This window comes from Setaria viridis, chromosome 2, assembly GCF_005286985.2.
Source record: "Setaria viridis chromosome 2, Setaria_viridis_v4.0, whole genome shotgun sequence".
NCBI lineage: Eukaryota > Viridiplantae > Streptophyta > Magnoliopsida > Poales > Poaceae > Setaria > Setaria viridis.
The window spans coordinates 3,612,965-3,633,970 of NC_048264.2; the positions used below are offsets into that span (position 1 = coordinate 3,612,965).

A 21,006-nucleotide genomic window follows, 5' to 3' on the forward strand; every position below is an offset into this window, starting at 1 on the left:
GGTCGCATGGACAGATCACGATATGATGATGACCCCATTGGATATACACTTCTAAGATTCAACAATCTTTGCAATGTCACTCCTAGTTTTAAACTTCCTCCAAGGTACTCCAAACGAAATGTCGAACTGTCAAAGTTTGTTCCACTCATGCCCCAAAAATTAGGGAATCATACATGTGCCCTACCTTGAAGTCAGCCCTTTGTGGCCTGTAATCACAAAGTAACATGATCTGGCTTTACATAACAGAGCCTTATAAGTATAGCTAAATGACCATTGCTTATGTGCTAGGAACTAGGAAAACAGAAAGTCAAAGTCTATGGAATATACTATGGCTACAGAGACAATGATATATGGCATAGTAACTTAATTAGTACCAGTAGTAACATGCAGCCAACTTTGGTTAACACTTAAATTTAAAAAAGTTGAGGCCTGAAAGACTAGATGCATGTGGTTCCTTGTACACATTCATGCATGTAACAAAATAGGGTGTTATTAATATGCATCCAACTTTATTGAGTCCGAATTAGTCTTTGCCACATGAACATTATATTGCATCCGGAGACGTCTAACATGCATCCAACTTTATTGAGCCTGAATTAGTCTTCTTGTCACATGAACATTATATTGCATACGGAGAAATCAACAGCTACTTAAAAAGTAAAAGTAAGGTACTGTATCAAAATATTTATCGTTGTTGACTTTTACTTGTAACGTTTGACCATTCATCTTATTCAAAAATGTATTAATTTATTGTAAATGTAAAAAAATGAATCATGCTTAAAATACCAATGATAATAAAGTAAGCCACAAATAAAATAAATAATACTTACATGATTTTTTGAATAAGACGAATGGTCAAACGTCGTGATCAAAAGTCAATGGCAACAAATATTTTGATACGGAGGTAGTAACAATGATGATCTACACACCAATGTGTGGATCAAGGTAATCCACCGTTACCCAACCATATCATCTTCTTGGTCACCTTTGGTGAGCTCTCCTCTCCACTGTACTCTCGCTCTCCACTCCACTTGGGTCCAACTCCCTTGTCTCTAATGGCTCCCTACACCATCAGCTAAGTTGCAAGTTACCACATGTCACGCTTGCCTTGACACCTTGCCAAAACCCCCTAATTCTAGTAGTAATAATATAACAAAGACGCTACAACCGCGTCCACCACCCGAGCTATTTAATTTCTAAGGTGTTCGGATTCTGTCAGACCTAACTATATCACTGTGTGATGTTCTACAACAAATCTCTTAGGGCCCGTTCGGTTCAGCCGGTTTAGCCCGGAATGCAGCCCAATCCGGCTGGATTGGAATGGCTCGGAATGGAATCAGGCATGGCTTCAATTCGCTGTTCGGTTAGATCTAGCCCGAAATAGAAATAGGCCCGGTTCGGTTTCCCCCTCTACTCACGGCCCGAATTCATTCCCTACCTCCCTCCCTTCGGAACGGAGCCTGGCCACTCCAAGCGCCGAATGGGGCCCGGCGCGACTGCTGCCGCCACCAGCAGGAAGCAGAGGCGGGCCAAGCTGCGGGGTGTCGTGCTGGGCTGCACCACCTCCTACAACGGCGACAACTTCCTCACCTCCGACGGTGTGCTCAGCCTCGGGTACAACAACTTCTCCTTCGCGTCCCGCGCCGCCGCCCGCTTCGGTGGCCGCTTCTCCTACTGCCTCGTCGACCACCTTACCCCGTGGAACGCCACCAGCTACCTCACCTTCACGCCTAACCCGGCCCTGCCATCACTGGCTCCAAGGCTAGGACCGCCTGCGCGGGCTCACTGCTCGGCCCAGGCAGACGCCGCTCCTGCTCGACCACCAGATGCGCCCCTTCTACGCCGTCACCATCAACGGCATCTCCGTCGACGGGGAGCTCCTCAAGATCCCGTGCCGCATCTGGGACATCGAGAAGTGCGGGGCGCCATCCTCGACTCCGTCGTGGCGGCACTGAGCAAGAAGCTCGCAGGGCTACCCAGGGTGACCATGGACCCATTCGACTACTGCTACAACGGGACCTGCATCCCAGGCGGATTGATTCCATGTGCCTGTTCGGTTTGGGTGGATTGGCAAAATTAAATCCTAACCGGATTGAGTGACACAGATGGAATCGCTCGAACTGGGCTTGGAATTTGAGTGATACAGATGGAATCGCTCGAACTGGGCTTGGAATTAATCCTGACCGGAATCCAATCCGGCTGAAAAACGAATCGAGGCCTTAGTAAAAAAAAACCTGCATGTATTATGTATATAGTCCAATAAGCACATGTTTATATATGTAGAGACTTTCACGACTAAACATGCTGACTTACATCCATGAACACAAACTGCAAAAAAACTCATGCTTGGTAAGTTGACATAGACTTACATATATGGGATTCGTACGCACACTCTACCTTATAAATACTTCCGAGAAATTAGACCATAGATCTTGAAATTGATGAAGTTGGTATAAGCTCGCTGTCAGCGGATTCCATGTTCTGTTCCTCAGGTGACACTACGGACCAACTGGACTACAGAACTGCACCAGCCTCAGTCGCAGCGACGCAGCCGTCGAGGAACTGAGCCACGGCCCGGATCAGCTCGCCGGTGGCCTCGGACCCCGGCTCGTGCAGGTAGAACCCGTGGGCTTTGCCGGCGAACTCGGCGAGCTCCACCGGCTTGCCCATCGCCGCCAGCCGCTCCGCGTACTCGACGGTGCGGTCGCGGATCAAGTCGAGGCCGCCGGCGACCACGAGCACCGGCCGGAGGTCCACCGAGCCCAGGTCGGGGCTGTCCGGCCCGAACGGGTTCGCCGCCGGGTGGTCCCTGGTGGCGCCGGCCGGCAGCGACAGCCGCCAGAACCGGTCGACGAGGTCAAGGTTCGGGAACGCCTCCGCCGGGCACTCGGCCTCCGACGGCGTGCGCCGGACGCCGCCTAAGAACGGCATCAGCAGGACGTAGCCGCGGACCGTGAAAGCAGGGTCTCCCGCCGTCTCGCCTTGCTCCGCGGCCGCGGCGGAGCCGGCACGCACGGCGAGGTGGTGCGCGATGGTGCCGCCGGCCGAGTCGCCGGTGACGAACACGCGGCCGAAGTCGGCGGCCTCGGCGAGCCAGGCGTCGAAGGCCTCGCCGGCGTTCGCGGACTGCTCCCGGAGCCAGCGCATGAAACCGGCGCCGTCGTCGAGCGCCGCGGGGAGGCGGTGCTCGGGGGCGAGGCGGTACCCGGCGGAGAGCACGACGGCTCCGGCGTCCGCGGCGAGGCGGAGGCAGAACGCGTGGACGTTCCCCCACGTGCACGACCCGAGGCAGAAGCCACCGCCGTGGAAGTGGACCAGCACCGGCAGCTTGTTCCCGGCGGCGGCCGGCTTGTACATGCGGACGCGGAGGTTCTTGGCCTTGTCGTAGACGGTCTCCTTCCACTGCACGGAGGGGTGGCTGGCGGGGAAGGTGGTCGGGCAGAACACCGGTTCTGCCGGCGACCGGAAGACGGTGCCGTCACTGAGGACTTGCAGGAAGCCGAAGAGGTCCTCGACGACCTCGTTCGCCGGCGTAGCGGCGGCGCAGCAGGCGGCAGCCGAGACGGCAGGCATGGTTGGCGATTTAAGACAACTTGAGAAGACAAGAAGGCTGAGTTGAGCTGATGATCTTCAGTGCAGCCTAAACCCTCTCTTATATAGCCATCCTGCAGTAAAAAGAAAAGAAAACTACGTAGCATTGTGCATTTTGATAAACCTATGGTTCTATCTAGCATGATGTAGGCATCTTTAGCAGCCCCACGGTGAAAACTTCCATGAACCAACGTCACCGTAACAAAAACATTGGGCAATTGCATCTTTTGATAATCCATTTGTCTTGACCGTTGGATCTTGTGAATTGTGATTGATTCATATCGGACGGTCGGTATGTTGCACAAGTGGCGCAAACCTGTTTGGACCGGAGATGATCCCAGCAAGTGACCTCAATTAGCATTACAAGCAGCACAAATCCACCATCTTTTGCTAATTGCTAGTCTTTTGTGGTAATGGGTTCTTTTTATCAGCATTTAACTGGAGGGTAAGCCTCCATCATCATTTTGCTTCTTTAATTTTTTTGCATTGGTTTTTAAAAACTAATATTTAGATTATTGTATGGTGGCCTTCGAGTCGGCATTGGCCAAATGCCCAAATCTGGCCCATCAGGTCACATGCTATGTGTGTGCACGCCATGTCAGGTTAGCAATAGCAATTAGCTTGGCTTGCTTTAGCTTGACAGCTACGTTCAGTTGCAAAGAAATGGGGAGTGTTATTGATAGCAATTGGCATGTCGCCATTGGCACATTGCTGAAGTAATGGCCTCATCATTGAAGTGCTCAACACAACACTTGAACTGCACCTCACTTAGCTTGAGCCCTTTTATCCTTGTTTCTTTTTGTCATCACTTATTGGTTTTTTACTTTTTTATTATCTATGGACTACATGGATGCTCTAGTTCTTCTTGTTAGCTGGGTTGCCTTTTTCCCCCTCCTGGATCAAGCCATCAAGATGGCGGACTGGTGGCTTTTCCACTTGGGTTGAGTCAGGCGATGGTGATATTCAATTCACACTAAAAAATCGCAATTCTATTTGGATTACCTTCTGCGCTGGAAAAGTGTTTTTAATTTCCCCCCTAAATGCACCCTATCCTATATTTTTGACATATGTTGTCGAGGGGAACATAAACAAAATTTCAGCTTATTTTTTACTCCCATTTTGTTCATTTAGGATTTCGGCACTGTGATACGGATTAGAAACCCAGCATGTTTACTGTAATATTAGTCTTAATTTTAAATGATGTTCCTTGTTTTTACAAGCCCCCATAATCTCCTGCTTTGGGGTGTAACAATAAAAAATGAGCTAATTATCTTGTCCTAAGCGTCATAAGGACAGAGAGTAATAATTGAGTAGGGCAGACGGCAGAGGATGTTTTGCCATTTTAGGATTGAACAATTACTAAAAACGGCCAACTTGTTTCATGGCTTTGAGTCGGCATTGGCCAAGTCTGTCCATCAGATCATGCATTATATTTAATTTGTGCCATATCAACTTAGCATAAAAAACTTAAAAAGTATCACACTTTATCTTGATATAGCGAAGTTGAGCTGCAAACAAATGGTGATTAATAAAGGCCATGGCAGTTGGCAAGTGACCAGATCAAGGTGGTCTGGGAATTTTAAATTTAGAAATCCAAAACAAATGTCTTCTTAGTAAATGGCTTTTCAAGCTTATTAATGAGGATGGCATATGGCAACAACTACTTCGAAACAAATATTTAAGAACCAAAACCATCACACAAGTGCAAAAGAAACCGGGTGACTCCCAATTCCGATCTGGATTCATGAAGGTTAAAAATGACTTTCTAGATTGTGTTTAAACCTTCAAAATCCAAAATGGAAGGCAAGTAAGATTTTGGGAGGACAAATGGATGGGAAACACAAGCTTCTCTGAGCTTTTCCCAAATTTGTTTAACTTGACTTTTAGGAAACATGACACCGTTCAAAAAGTCCTATCTGTTACTCCTTTCAATATTTCCTTTAGAAGGTCTTTGAGAGGAAGTAACCTTAGGGACTGGATTGAATTGGTTACTAAGGTTGCCAATGTACAGCTTGAGGACCAACCGGATGTTTGTATCTGGTCCTTAACCAAAAATGGGCTCTTCTCAGTGCATTCTATGTACTCAGCGCTCCTAGATGAAAGGGTTTTGCCGGTAAATAAAGCTGTATGGAAACTAAAAATACCCCTTAAAGTAAAAATTTTCATTTGGCTCCTTCATCGTGGTGTAATTCTAACAGAGGGTAACTTGGCTAAACAAAATTGGCATGGAAGTATGCAATGTTGTTACTGTAATAGCAATGAAACTATTAAACACCTATTCTTCGACTCTCAGTTAGCTAGGCTAATTTGGAGAATCATACATACCACCTATGGCCTCTATAAACCAAATAATGTAATGTATATGTTTGGATCATGCCTACAAGGGGTAGGAAGAAGAACTAATTTTTAATGGGTGTAAGTGCCATTTGTTGGCCATTTGGCTAAGCATAAATGAAATTATTTTTAACAAAGCATACAAACAAACTTGTCTGCAGATTCTTTTCAAGGCCACATACTGGATCAGGTTTTGGGCTCTGCTTCAGAAGGAGGAGGGTCGGGACACTATTCTAGGGGCTTGTCAAGCTTTGAAGTCGATAGCCATGGAGATTTTCGTGAAGAATGGGTGGCAGTTTAGTCATAGGCTTTGCCTCTAATTTGTTGACTCTGTTTAAATTCGCTTAAAGCAAGTGTGTTTCTTTGTAATAATGGCCGAATTTTCATAGAGGCCAGAATAATACTTATTCCTTTATCTAAAAAAGTTGGCAAGCGACCAATATTGGCACATCTGCGAGCTGATGGCGTGATCATGGTCACTGTAATAATACAGTATAACATACCATGTGATGTGACATATAGCTTTGGTGAGGTAATTATAAGTAGTGGAGTTGGTGCTAATTGGTCATTAACCGTTGGATCATAGTGAATCAGTGCTTAACACAACACTTATCACAACCCTTTCTTTTGTTTGCCATCAGTCACTGGATTTATTTATCCAACATTTCATGCTTTCCTGCAGTGCAGGGAGTTCTTTTCATCAACTTTATGGGGGTGTTTCAGTGACTCGTACTATGTTCAATAGTGTAGGATTTTGTTCGAGTTTGTATAAAATCCTAAATTTTCCAAGAAAATACTACCGATCCAGTTGATTATATGGGGTTTGGGGTATGTAATGGGATCCAACTTCCTAGGATTTAGTCTAAATTTATTAATTAAAAAGTCTTATAAAATGGGGATCGACCACACAAGATACTAATTCAGTCGTTCACTCCTATCAATCAACTCTAGCATGAGCATGCAACCATAATAATTTGATGTGGAGCACGTGATTATTGGGTATTCAATTTAAGGTTGATTTGCAAAGAAACAGTTATCAATGGGATAATAATAATAATACCGATCTGGTCAGATTGGACCCATCAACAACAAATGAATATAACATAGATTAGGCAAGAATGATAGATGTCTTTGTTGATGACTAGTACAGACTAAATCTCGAAGGAGATCTGTGTGACGACTGTCTAAGAAAACTGACTGGATGGAAGAGTTCAGAATTCAGACCGAAGTCTTTGTAAGATGAATTCGTTCGTGCGTGACAGAAAGATGCTGTAACTTATCCAAAGGGAGATATGCATTGGGGGATAGATGGATCAGGAATTGATCACAAAATGACAGATCAATGGGGAAAGAAAGAAAAGACAGGTTCCTTTACGGTGAAAATGGATCAGGTAGAACGTCTGGTGTCAACTGTGGCTGATAAAGTGCTAAAAACGACAATGGATATGTAGTAATATAATACGTAACAAGGATATCCACCATCGTTCAAATCCTTGTGCACATAATTTAAAAAGAACCCTAAACTCTGCGAATGTAGCAAGTCTGATATTGTATTATTAATTCCACTATATATTATTAAAACCTGAACTTTTAACAGACATTATAGGTGCTTAATTAAACTCGTCATCAAGTACGTCATTCGAGGCCACCTAAACTTATCTTTCGGTCCCGATCGTCCTAAACTTGAACTTTAAATTCCAATATGTCAGCTTCTCTAGGAGAAATAGGCACCGTTTTCTTAAAATAAAAGAATGGTAGGATTTCACATTTCAGTCGCATTTTATTTATATATAGTATAAACAGAAAGATGGTGAAGACGCCAGACGCCAGTGCCAGAATAACAAAAGCGTAAACACCTACTAATAACAACTAAAAGGAACACCAATGAGGTGTTCCTTACCTTCTCGATTGTACTGTCACTGGCCACAACATGTCAGGTGTCAGTGAATTGGGTTAGACAGGCTCCTGCACGGTACCGTCAGCTACTAACCTTATCACTTTGACGGATCACCTGCTCTGTTTTACGTGGAATTATCAAATTACTTTTCCAGAAAGCTTTAACACATGGTAGATGTTAGTCCTCTTGTTCTTCTTTTTTTTTCTTTTTTGAGAGGGTCTTGCTCTTCTAATGGCCCCACTTCTAACTTTCTAAGGCCCCGCCCCATTTGGATGTAGCCCATCCCCAATCACAAAGATACCGGGCCTTGCCCCGGCCTGCTATTTCTCGGCCTACTACTTTGGCATAGATCGGCAGTTTTTAGAAGGTGCTCCGTGCTCATGAGCTTCTTCTCTTCTTCAACTGCCAATGGGCGCACAATTGTTTTTTGTTAGAACATTTTCTTTATTCAAGAATATTTTTTGTTTTTGATTGGAACATTATTATTTGTTCTAGATCATTTTTTCCAAAACCGAAAAATTATTTTCTTGGAACATTACTTTTCTTGTTCTAAGAACATTTTTTTTGTTTTAGAACAATTTCACCTTTTTATTGAAATGTTTTTAACAGAGCACTTTTGTATGCTTCAAGCAATTTTACATAATTATTAGTGGGCCCCACTACCTCTCTTTTAATTACCTACATACTCCATCTGTCTGTGTTTCGAACTGCCGACTAGTGATCGTACGGCGCGCTCTCCTCACTTCCGACTAGAGTTATACTGGTTCAGGAAAATCCATACGTCCAGTTTTGGCAGGAGTCGTGTTCCCTGGATCAAGTGCACTGAGCTTACAACATGGTGCTTGCAAGCAAGCGTTCGTGCGATGTGTGGGTGTGTGCGTTGAATGTGAGAGAGAGGGGGAGGCCCGATTCCCCTTATATAGGCTAGGGACCGGGCAACAACGTTGAAAAATGGAAGGGGTCCCCGACCTCAGAGGTCGGGGGTATGGCGTGGTCGGGTCATCCTTGCACCAAGAGGCCTTCTTGTCCTATTCCCTTATATGGTTGTGGACTTCGCACGCCTTGTACGGTGGCTCCTATGCGGTGTGGGTTGCTTATGCATGGCCTGGCCTGCTCCGTGGCGTGCTCCCGTCCCGTCCGCCAACTCCGTGGCAATGAACGCAATAGGTGATGTTGCTGTCATCCGTACTGGTGACGTATGGGCGAGCTATGATTAGCGGCCTGGACAGGACGTGCCGCTCGTCCCAGCTTCCCCCGACCTCTTTAGTGCGCTCATGGCCGCTCCTCGCCGTAACGTCTATCACTAGGCCCCCACCTCACCTGTAGGATCATACTGGGCCTGGCGCGGTGGCATAGCCTTGATCTTGACGGGTCTCCTTGATAGCAAAGGCGATGATGACGCCGGGGCATGTGGGCGCGTATGACCGTGCGTGACCTCATCCTATAGGCCGTCCTGGGCTACAGGCAGTTCAAAGGGTGTAGCCTCACCCTCAGACCCCTGGTTAAAGGTCGGCTCCACTCACCCGATCATGTCTCCGGCGTGGGGCGGTTAGAGGGCCCACGCCGTGCATTTAATGCCTCTCGTACGGCACAGGTCTTCCTGAGTCAAGGAGTGGGTGAGGCGTTGTGGGCCCCTTGCGGGCCCCACCCCCGAGCTAGCTGAGCTGGCGAGTCGTGGCTCCTGTCTTCCAAAGGTCGGGCGATGGGCCGTAACGTTGTCTGGACCGTTTCCAGGATGCTTCTAGCTGTTGGACCTTTGGCCTTTTTTACGCCCGGTTGCCTTAGCTCCTTTCCTGAGGGTACCCTAGTACATGTACCCATCACCGTTATTCTTAAATTATAAGATACATTCGTACCGTTTAATTATGATAATTTGGGACGGAACGAGTACGTAGGATCTCTCGTAGGTGTTACCAAGAATTTGTCCGTGGGATTTTAATATTTTAGTAGTGGAAAGCGAGGCCCAAAATCACTGCAGGGAGTGAAAGTTGGAAAGACGAGAGAAGTGTAGAAATAAAAACATTGTCACAAAGCCATGGCACTTTTACCCAAACCATATTGGTTTCGACTCACAAAATGCAAGCTAGCCACCCATTTTGGTTTATGTGGATTAACACTAGAGCTCGACTCCGATCAACATGTTGTTGTTGCCTGGATTTTCACCATGATTCTCAAGGATTCAGCTCGCCTATTATCGAAATACAAATAAAATTATTATAAATTAAACCCCGGGAAATAGACGACACAATGATGCTCCGGGGAGTCCTGAACCGGCGCCGCTTCAGTCGAACCGGCCGTCGGAGTCGACGAACCGCTTGATGACGCGCATGAGCTCGGCGGAGGCGTCGGACCAGGGGTCGATGGTGAAGAAGCCATGCTGCTGCCCCTCGAAGTCCCGCACCTCCACGGGCTTCCCCATCGCCCTCAGCCTCGCCGCGTAGTCCACGGCGCGGTCGTGGAGGATGTCGCGTCCCCCGACCACGACCAGCGTCGGCGCGAGCTCCACGCCCTCCAGCGGCGGCGCGCCGGGCCCGAACGGGTTGGCGACGGGGTGGTCCGCCGTGGCGCCCTCCGGCAGCGACAGGCGCCAGTACCGGTCGTTGAGGGGTCTGTTCAGGAACGCGTCGTCGGGGCACTCCGCCTCCGACCGCGTGCGCTGGACGCCGCCGAAGAAGGGCATGAGCTGGACGTAGCCGCGGATGGCGACGGCGGCGGGGGCGAGCTCGGCGCGCCCGTCGGGGGAGCCGAAGCGCACGGCGAGGTGGTGCGCGATGGTCCCGCCGGCGGAGTCGCCGGAGACGAACACGCGGCCGAGGTCCGCGGACTCGGCGACCCACGGGTCCCCACCGCCGCCGGGGGCGCGCGCCTGCGCCGCCAGCCACAGGACCGCCGCGGCGCCGTCATCGATGGCGGCGGGGAGGCGATGCTCGGGGGCCAGGCGGTAGTCGGGGGCGACCACCAGCGCGCCGAGGTCCGCGGCGAGGCGGAGGCAGTAGTTCTGGCAGTTGGGCCAGGCGCGGGATCCGATGCAGAACCCGCCGCCGTGGTAGTAGAAGAACACCGGCAGCCGGCTCCGCCCGCCGCGCTCCCGGGGCCGGTAGAGCCGGAGCCCCAGCCCGGCGGCCTCGTCGAACGTCGCGTCCTTCCACTCCACGGACCCGTCGTCGTGGACGGGCGTCGCGAACCCCGGCTGCGCGCGCCGCACCACCGTGCCGTCGCTGTACACGAACAGCACGCCCCGGCACTCGTCCACGACCTGCGGCGCGGGCTCGGCGGACGCAGCGGCCTCGGACGCCATGGGTGATGACGCTAGCTGGAGTGGAGCGATGCGAGTGACAAGTAGTGTGAGCTGAGCTGAGCTGAGCTGTGAGGCCAGGTGGTGATATAGAGTGGGCGGGCGGCTCGGCGACGGCGAGGTTGACGTGCGCGCGGCGCGCAAGTGGTGGAGGTGTTTTGTCGTTTGAGACGGTTGCGTGCCGCGGTGGCGCGGGGAGTGTGGGTCGGGGGTGAGCCGCGTGATCGCCGGAAGCGACACGGGTGAGGACGTGGCGCGGCCGTCGGGTGAGGTGGTGGGTGCCGACTCGGCCGGCACCGGGGCAGGGTGCAGTGTGCGTACAAAGCTCTGCCGCCCCGCCACCGCAAGATGGCCAATGGAGCTGTTTCGTTGCGTCATCACGGGGAATGCACGCGGCTCCGTGTAAACTTTAATACGGACTCGTTTAGAAACATGATCCTCTCATCCCATCTAATCTACTACTCTCATGTGTTGGAATGGAATGGAAATTAGTCTGTATGATGATTGTATTCACATGTGTGACTTTGTGAGGGGTTAGAGTGGAAATTAGTTGTTTGGTTAGAGTAAACATTGGGGGATATATAGAGCTAGCCATCCAGCTAAATGTGTCCAGTTCATTCTCAGCTGACAACTCACTCTGCTAGCCAGCTAACAACTGCTCCCTCCGTTTTAAATTGTAGGTCGTTTTAATTTTTCTAAGAGACATACACTATATTTACATACACTAAAAAAGCTAAAACGATCTATAATTTGGGACGGAGGAGTACTCAACTATCTACCTCCACCCAGCTAATTCTAATTGACGATTAGCTCTAGCCGATCCAAACAAGATGCTACCACCGCCCTCTCATTCTTGGTGTACCATTGATAGGTTCCTCACAGCGATCTAGCATCACAGTCCCATTCTACATGTACCATTGAGATATCGCTATCTCATTCCTGACGTGATTCCTACCATTGATATTGCCATCTCATCCTACATGTACTGTCAAATAGGTTCCTAGCTCCAAACCTAACATCACGTCACATTCAACGATGCGCTATACTCCTTTTTAGCTCCAAACCTAACATCACCGTCTCATCCCCGTAGGATTCCAGGTCCATCGCACTACTGCATCGGTCGTCATCGTCACCAGCGCTGCATACTTCAAGATACAGGTCCTATCTGGACAGAATCAGGAGAAGAATGTCTCGATGCATTACTTTTATCACTCTCATGGGTCATTTGAGTTATGTGCCAGTACAATTCTGCTGTGCTGCTGCCTACGTGCATTTCTCCCCATCGCATACACGTGGGAAGCCCCGGGCAGCTCAGCGCATTGCGTTTACTGGCAGCACTTGGCCTGCATCGCGCCTTCTGGAATCAGGGCTTGAACAACCAAGCCCACTCGTGAAAATCCCTCCGGGTGATCCGGTCAGGTGGCGGCTTAGAGCGTCATATGCAGACGTGAGGCGGGATCAGCTTCCCCGGATTCATGATGTTGTTGGGATCCAACGCCGCCTTTATCCTTTTCATGGTCCGGAGTGACTCGATGCCCAGTTCCTTCTCTAGGTACTGCAAAAGAAACAAAAAGAGTATTCAGCAACAATGAGGCGATAACATCCGTAAAACACTAAACAAGCATCAACTTCGTAAGCTCAAAGCATGAAGGGTTTGGAATGGATGCTTCTCATAGTCTCGCGGAAATGCAGGGATGCGACAGACTAGTAAATGATGGCGAATCATGAGGTAGTGTCACTGAGCTTTTGCATCAGCTAAAAACAGGTGATAGACAGGCACTTGCCTTCATTTTCCCAGTACCCACACCGTGCTCTCCTGTGCATGTACCTGTTTGGTATCAGAGTTACCATCATTATGTCAATCAGTTCAAGCTTATGCAATGATCAAATCTCTCATGCAAAGGGGTAAAACAGAAAAAGAACAATTGTATAAGGTAGGATTGCTACCTGATAATGAGACAACTCTGGATTAAGACAGTGGTAGTTATACGTGACAGCAAGTAAACACAATAGGTGCGAAGATGTACCTTCCATAGACAGAGCTGTATGAACCATGAAATGGTTTAGTCTCTCTGCTTCCTTTCGTTGGTCGTCCTTACTTGGATCAAACAGGATAATTGTGTGGAAATTTCCATCACCAGCATGAGCGATAACCAGACTGCAGACATAAATGATATCAGAGATAAATGTATTCGCAACAAATAAAATATATTTGCATCACCAACATGGCCGATAACCAGACTGGAAACTTAAATATATCAGAGATAAATGTCTTCGCAACCAATAATAAGGCATATTCATGTACTGAAACTATTGTAAGATAATGCTATACCATATATTACAAAAAAAACCTTCTCTCCTATATTTACAATAGTGAGAGAGGTGCAGCCATCTCTTGTGTTAGATGAATAGTGCCTCAGAAAAACTGAGGCAAGTATATTTGAATATTTGAATGAGAGAAATGCATACCAAGTCAATGGTGACGCATCAAGCAGTTGCTTTGATGTAGATATGCATTCAGCAAGTCTGGATAAAGGGACACAGACATCCTGCACAAACAACAGATACAGTAGCATTAGGAGACTCGTTGTAGACCATGCATTGTTAACTGACAACATGTTCCATGTAAAGTTGCCACAATCACAATGACCTTTTGGACGAGCTACACAAGCATAGGAGTAGAAAATAACAAATCGCTAATGAGAGAAACAAAGCTCTTTATTTTCAAACAAGGGTATGCCAGGAACTATCATCATCACATAACTGAGGGTATGTTACATAGCTACACATCATCTACATTGAACATGCTACTTATTTTGGGATCACAATTGTGACCATTTTTTATCGGGAGAACACAGGGACATGCTGTTAAGACTTACAAATAGGAGCAGGCATTAAAGCACATGATACACAACACTACATGTGGCACCTGAATATTACAATGACATATGTATATATTATAACAAGTGGTAAGAAAACAAAGTTTTCAAAAAAAGTGATAAGAAAACAAACTGTTATCATAGCTTCATGATCAGGTTTCATAGCAAAACCAGCCCAAAGTGCCTCCTTTCTTATCTGCACATGAAGGACGAAATATTGTTACAAATATAGATCATTTGCAATGCATGAGGCTAATATTACAGAAGCGAATTAATTCTGTATGCAAAATTCATGTGCGTGCAAGATCATATATAACCAAAAGGAAAAATCAATATATTGGATAGTGGAAAATGTACTGCTCTTCAGATTAAAAGCTCTACTGACCTTCCATAATTCTGTTTTAGCCTCCGGCTCCTCAACAAAAACAAAATCCGATCCATGGTGTTCGTTGGCAATTTTCTGAACCAAGAGAGTTTGTTCGAGTGCATATGCTTCTGATATTTGCAAAGGGAAAGATGTTAACAAAGAAAAGGAAGTAGTCAGTTATTGATCGCATACTATAACAACGGCTGCAGCTTAATAAGTTTTGTGACTTCAAAAGAGTTTCTAATTAGCATTGTCCAGCAACCAGTAAATTATATTATTATGTTGGTTTTATCATGAAGATAACATACATCACAAGCTAGCGAGCTATGGGGCTATATCCTCAAAAAATACAAGAGGTATCATCTAGCAAAACTGGACGTGTATTGACATCAAATCAACTTCACTTCATGAAACCAATCTTTGACTGATACTGCTCCATTTTTTTATTAAATATAATGTTCTGAAAATTGTCCGGCCAGAGGCTTGTACGTGTGCAGAGTTTATATTGTTTATTAGGGAATATTCCAAGAAGCGTGTGCACCTCAGAACCTAAACTGCAAGAGTAAACCTCTGCTAATTGATATCGCAAAGTACAGAAGCAGGCATATACAGTAGTCGTATTATCATTCTTTACCCACTATTACTGATCACAAATTAAGTCAAATTTATAATCTGTAAGCAGGTGCGAAATATAACTCTTACTACAGCTGAAGTGCGGCAAGAAGTGTGATGATAAACTTTTTGTGCGGTTGGTTATTGGATATATAAGACTTTGAACTGCCATGGCTACATGCAAACCTCTTGTTCATCTGACTACATACATATGGCAGCTTATTCAGATAAATTCATTTCAGAGGAATAACCACTGCTACCATAGGTAAATAGTGCTGAACAACTGATCAAATGATAAGCTGCATTACCTGTCCCTATGAATTCAAACATCAAGGTTGGCACTTCAGGCAAGTTTTTACCATTTGCCATGTTTATTGCCCTTATCTGAACCTCATCCAACAATTCCACTCTTGAAACCTAGTCATGTAGAAAAGAAAAACAGAAATATTGACAAACTGCAAGAGCCCCACAGGATTGCCACTGATACACATAGATGTAAGTTCCATGGTAGTATTTTTATTCAAAGTTGATTTAACATTAAGCCACATGCAACAACATAGAGGCCAAAGCCAGCACATTCAATTCATACAAAACACAGGAGATCAAATGTTTCAGATATTTAAACTAAGTGTCATAGTCACTGTAAAGAAAGAAAATCAGCAGGAAAAAGACAAACCTGTATCCCAGAAAGCATTGTTGCAATAGCAACATCGGCAGCATCCTTAACGGTTTTAAAATTGCACATTGCAACCTGAAATAGCAGAGACATGTAGGCTGAGTGCCTCCATACTAAAACGAAAACAAAAGAGATGCACAGTATACAGAGAAAAAATTGACAGCATAAATCTAGCAAAGTCGTGTTCTGTCATCTGTGTATACGATTGCACAAATCTTTCAGAAGATGAAGGACAGTGGACAGCTGAAGTTGGTATCTCTTTAGAAAGAACATAAATTTTTCCAAAACAAACGAACATTATGGTTCCTACGCGCTGCATATGTTGATATTCAGGCCTATACAAACAAGTTCGCAGTGGTAGCAAAACATGGAGTTTGGTATTGACTAAATCAAAAGATACACACCACAGAATGAGATGGAAGCTTTTGAAGTCGTAAAGTCACTTCTGTAATCACACCCAAAGTTCCTTCACTTCCAATGATCAAACGAGCAAGGTCATACCTGACATTTAACAAGGCAGAGGTAAAGAAAGTTGCTAAAACATATGGCAGCTGGCAGGAACAAAATGCCATGCATATATGGATAAAGCAAGCACCAAGCAGTGAAAATATGATTCATTGTTTTTAAAAAAAGGTTTATTCTAATCAGGAGAGTGTCTAGCATACCCAGCTGCACTCTTTCGAGCCCGAGAGCCTGTCTTGACAACATCACCATTGGGTAAAACAGCCTGCACGTACCAAGGAAAAATTACAATTTGTATCTGGAACTAATACAAAGTAGTTTTTAACGATAAGGGAAAAGTACCTGAAGGTTAATCACATTATCCCGCATTGTTCCATACCTACAAACTAGGAAGGAAGCCATAAAATCCATTTAAAAGTTATAATACAAAGCTAGCAAATAAATATATGCACTGACATATCGCTCTTATGTTTGCACGTCTTTCTGTGATAAAGATTTATGGTTGTAGTACAGAACCTTGAATATAGCCTGAAAATATAAGGAATAAGTGAGTAATTACCTCACAGCTAATGAACCAGAACAGCGAGTAGCACACATGCCTCCAATAGTGGCCCCAGGCCCTGCAAATCAAAATAACATTTTTAGCTAAAGTACCAAGCTTAAATCACAGAGTGTTTGGGTTTCATAAGCATGCAAAACCTAACACAATCGCTTTACTCTAGATATGATAAAGTCTCTGCTGATATTCCCCCAGAATGATACTGGGAATTAAACATACATATGAAATCATAGAAACAATAAGAGTGAAAATGGAGTTACTAAATATGCTACATTTTATAAATACTTCAATCATGACTGCATTAATGAGAAATTTAGAAGTTAAAAACTGCAATCAAGTTAAGTTGAACGCAATTCCACATTAATTGATTAAATTTAGAAGTTCATAACAGGGACCTTGATCAAATTAATGAGAAATTTAAAAGGTTTTATGAACAAGTAACAAGGAACTTTCCTGGATCAAGAGGGAAAAAGAGGCCATAGGGCTTCAGGTACTCGTTCAGCTCTATCCATCCAACTCCAGGTTCAACAACCACATCCATATCCTCAATATGCAGGGATTTTATTTTCTGTAAAGAATTTATGCCATGATGAACTGCACCACACATTAGAAGAAAGGCAACACAGTAGATAGTGGATGCTTGAATATCCTAGCGCCTTTCATTTAACTCATTCACAAATAGTTCGTTTTTGTAACATCATTGACACCTAGCTGTAGCTATATGGTTTAAATTATATTGCTTAATGTGTACCTTCATCAAGGTCATGTCGATGCAAACACCACCATGAGGTGCCAGTGTGTGACCCTCAATAGAGGTAGCCCCACCATATGGTACAATTGGAATCTGAAGACAAGTAAAAAGAACGTAGACTAGATCAATGATGGTACCTTTATACATGAGATTTCACAGGGCAAATCGAGAGTTAGAAGACATGCACACATTCTACTTCTTAATCCTTACTGACTGTAGCAAGAAAATCAATAATGAAGCTATGAAACATTGGAAATGGAACCTCATGTACAGAATACACAAAATTAGTTTCTCTATTTATGAAATGGAAGCATAGTTTTTGCATGTCCTAGGAAAAGACATTTCTATGTTTCTAAACAGGGTAGTGTTGCATTCTACAAAAAGATATATATATATATATATATATATATATATATATGTTCCAGCATGAAAAACTTGATAAATTTCAGTTATGCACTTATAACATGTGAATATGTGATTAGTAAGCACTTGCAGCAGCACCAAATACACACATTTGAAATGGGAAAAATGACTAGTTCAAAAGATTATCGACGGCGTCGCAGATATTGGAAAGTCCTTGAAACTGTCAGAGCACGGTACAGTCTAATGCAGTAACAGTCCTGGACCAGTAAGTATTCAATACTCTTTAGTTGCATATTTATTTGCACCAACGAGAAGAATAACATACCTTATACTTGTTACAGGCCATCACAATCTTTTGTACCTCCTCTTGCGAACTGCAGATAGATGATGCAGTCATCACATCTTTATCAGAAAAAGATCATTTGATGAAGAGATGCTTGAGATATGAAACAGGTTTGGGCGTTTAGCATATCAACACCATCAAAGTTCGGATACATATGAATTTGTAAGATGGGGCACGACTGGCAAGCCATTTCAGGCAAAAACACTTGAATACCATCTCTTGACAGCCCTCAATTATAGCAAAACATGATCTTTGGAGTTCTTAGTAAGCGTCATCACCTCGGGAACACAACAACATCGGGCACGTTGGCTGCCTTGTGGAAGCTGTTCTGCGGCGTGCCATGGAAGCTCCTCTCCTCGTAGTCCACCGTCAGGTTATCCTGCCAAAAATCCACACTCTCAGCCAGCCGTCTACTCACCCGCCAGAAGAAACATCAAACACTTGGCGTGCACACATCATGGCCATCCGTCCCCGCACACGAGCTCAAGGCAACGGCGGGCAACCAGATCACCAAACTCACCCCGAGGAAGGACGCGAGCTCGTCGATGAACTCCCGCGGCACGCGCCGGTGCTCTCCTTTCACGATCAGCTCCGTGCTATCCTTGCCCCCGACGCTGAACCAAAAGCAACCAGACAAACAAGGCAGTGGTCAGCTCAACTCAAATCAACCCAATTGGGGCATTGGGCCTCGAGGAAGGGATTTGGGTGCAGGGGCGCACCGGTGGTCGACGCCGGGGTCACAGAGGGCGACGGTTGTTCCCCCGGCGGCAGCGGCGGCGGCGGCGGCGGCGAGGAAGGAGAGGAAGCGCGGGCGGCGGCTGGTGGTGGAGGAGGGGGCAGGGGCGGGCGGTGCGGGCTGCGGCTGGGTGGAGAGCGGGAGGCGGAGGGAGGAGAGAGGGAGGAGCGCGCGGCAGGGGCGGGAGAGCCGGAGGAGGGAGGCAGCCATGGCGGTGGCGCGGTGCTAATCTGGTGAGAGGCCGTAAGAAGCGAGCGAGCGATGGGGATGGAGACTGTTCACTGATCAAGTGATCGGTTGAGGCCTCGACGGAAGCCGGCAGTGAGTGAACCAGATCTACCGACGGAGCGCACTGGTTGTCAACGGGTTCGCGGCTCGGGCGCTATGGCCTTTTGTATTGTTGGAACGCGTCCCCACATGGTGTCACGAGGCGCGAAGCGCGCTGTTTGCGGAGAGCGAGGACCAAGATGATTAGTAATGAAAATTATCTGTGCGATGATTCATCGTCCAAGCGTTTGTAGTCCAACGGTTAGGATAATTGCCTTCCAAGCAATAGACCCGGGTTCGACTCCCGGCAAACGCAAGTCTTTTTTGCAGTTGATAATATTTTTTATTATTATTTTTGTGTGTTTTCCCCTCTTCCCTGTCCTTCTTTTTTTTGAGGAATCACATATATATTAAACAAACTTAAGAGCACAGTACAGAGATGAGGGCAAACTTCCCCCACGGAGTGTTTTTAAGTGCTGTAAGCACCGTACAAGTATCAGAGTGACTCTTGAACACCTGCCCACCAAAATTTCCTAATGATGGCTGTTATTTTTGCTCAGAACTTTTTGGTGAACAGGAGGTTAGGCATGTAATAGACAGGAATGGATGCAAACACAGACTTAATGAGGGCTAGCTTGTTTGCTTTGATCGTAGTGAGTTTGGTTCTAAATTTTTGTAGGATGAACTCAAAGGCCTTTGCTCTGTCTTTGTGGTTGATCAGGAGGGGGTGCCCCAGATGGATGGTGTTAGGCTGAAAGTCCTGGACCGGAAAGACCTGCTTGATTTGATATCGAACCTGTGGATCTGTATGTTTGCTAAACAAAATAGAGGTCTTAGACCAATTTGGGGTTTGGCCGGATTGGTTGCAAAAGTCTTGGAGAATGGATTTGATGCGTTCTGCCTCACAGATGTCAGCTTTGCCGTAGATGATAAGATCATCCGCAGAGAGGAGGGAGTGTATTGGTGGGCAGCCAGGGCCGAGAGTGACTCCCGAAAGGTTGTTGTCATCTAAAGCTTGCTGGAGGCGAATTGACAGTTCGTTTATAGCAAGAACAAAACGGCATGGAGAAAGTGGGCAGCCCTGTCCAAGCCCTCTGCTAGAATTGAAGCGACGAAAAGACTGACCGTTGATGACAACAGAGAAAGTTGGTGAAGAGATGCATGAATGAACACAATCAATGAAATGACCTGGAAACCCTTGGCGTTGAAGAGCTTGAACAATAAAAGACCATTCTAACCTATCAAAAGCCTTTGCAAGATCGATTTTAAGCATAAATGCAGGCTGTTTCCAAGACTTGAGCTGAAAGGAATGAACTATCTCCTGAGCAATAACAACATTACTAGTTATATGCCTTCCCTGAATGAATGCATGCTGACTTGGATGAATGTGTGCTGGGAGATGAGGTTTTATACGTTCCGCTAAAGATTTACCAGCTATTTTATAGATCACATTGCAAAGGCTAATAGGTCTAAAATCCTCTGGCCTAATTGGGTTATTCTTCTTAGGAATCAGAATAATATTTGTCGTATTTAGAGATTCCGGGAAAGTACCTGTTCTGTAAAAGTTACTGATTAAATCGATGACGTCCTCTTGAATCCAGTCCCAAGCGGCCCTACAGAAAGCAACGTTCAGACCGTCAGGTCCTGGTGCTGCATCCTTCCTCATCCCTTTTATCAACTGCAAAAGTTCATGTGCATCTGGAATGGACATGGTAAAAAGGTCATCCAAAATTACCTGTTGCTGATTATTCTGCATTGGAGGTACAGGGTTAGAGGTAGAAAAAAGATTACTGAAATACGTTATGAAAACATTAGCTATGTCGCCAGGAGTTGAAATTATATTTCCTTGCTAGTCCTGAATGCGAGTGATCCTG

General features: G+C 45.9%; 3 protein-coding genes and 1 non-coding gene across 4 annotated transcripts; 1 reads left to right on the forward strand and 3 right to left on the reverse strand.

Moving 5' to 3' along the window:
- Positions 1-2,223: 2,223 nt before the first annotated feature.
- Positions 2,224-3,663, reverse strand: LOC117843157 (strigolactones hydrolase CXE15). The gene has a single exon (XM_034723716.2). The coding sequence runs from the start codon at positions 3,571-3,573 to the stop codon at positions 2,515-2,517; it is 1,059 nt and encodes a 352-aa protein (XP_034579607.1). The 5' UTR covers positions 3,574-3,663; the 3' UTR covers positions 2,224-2,514.
- A 6,165-nt stretch (positions 3,664-9,828) lies between these two features.
- Positions 9,829-11,447, reverse strand: LOC117845015 (strigolactones hydrolase CXE15). Its single transcript, XM_034725884.2, has one exon. It carries the CDS (start codon positions 11,118-11,120, stop codon positions 10,104-10,106), a length of 1,017 nt encoding a protein of 338 aa, XP_034581775.1. The 5' UTR covers positions 11,121-11,447; the 3' UTR covers positions 9,829-10,103.
- An 845-nt stretch (positions 11,448-12,292) lies between these two features.
- LOC117845014 (D-lactate dehydrogenase [cytochrome], mitochondrial) lies at positions 12,293-19,207 on the reverse strand. Its single transcript, XM_072292040.1, has 18 exons — positions 18,849-19,207; positions 18,650-18,743; positions 18,408-18,508; positions 18,112-18,160; positions 17,424-17,516; positions 17,125-17,240; positions 16,673-16,732; positions 16,456-16,492; positions 16,317-16,378; positions 16,056-16,152; positions 15,652-15,726; positions 15,284-15,392; positions 14,382-14,491; positions 14,130-14,192; positions 13,587-13,666; positions 13,145-13,275; positions 12,902-12,945; positions 12,293-12,672 (listed from the first exon to the last, which is right to left on the reverse strand). Exons 1-18 carry the CDS (start codon positions 19,073-19,075, stop codon positions 12,553-12,555), a joined length of 1,668 nt encoding a protein of 555 aa, XP_072148141.1. The 5' UTR covers positions 19,076-19,207; the 3' UTR covers positions 12,293-12,552.
- A 169-nt stretch (positions 19,208-19,376) lies between these two features.
- TRNAG-UCC (transfer RNA glycine (anticodon UCC)) lies at positions 19,377-19,448 on the forward strand. The gene has a single exon. It is a non-coding gene; the product is annotated as a tRNA-Gly (tRNA).
- The last annotated feature ends 1,558 nt before the right edge of the window (positions 19,449-21,006 follow it).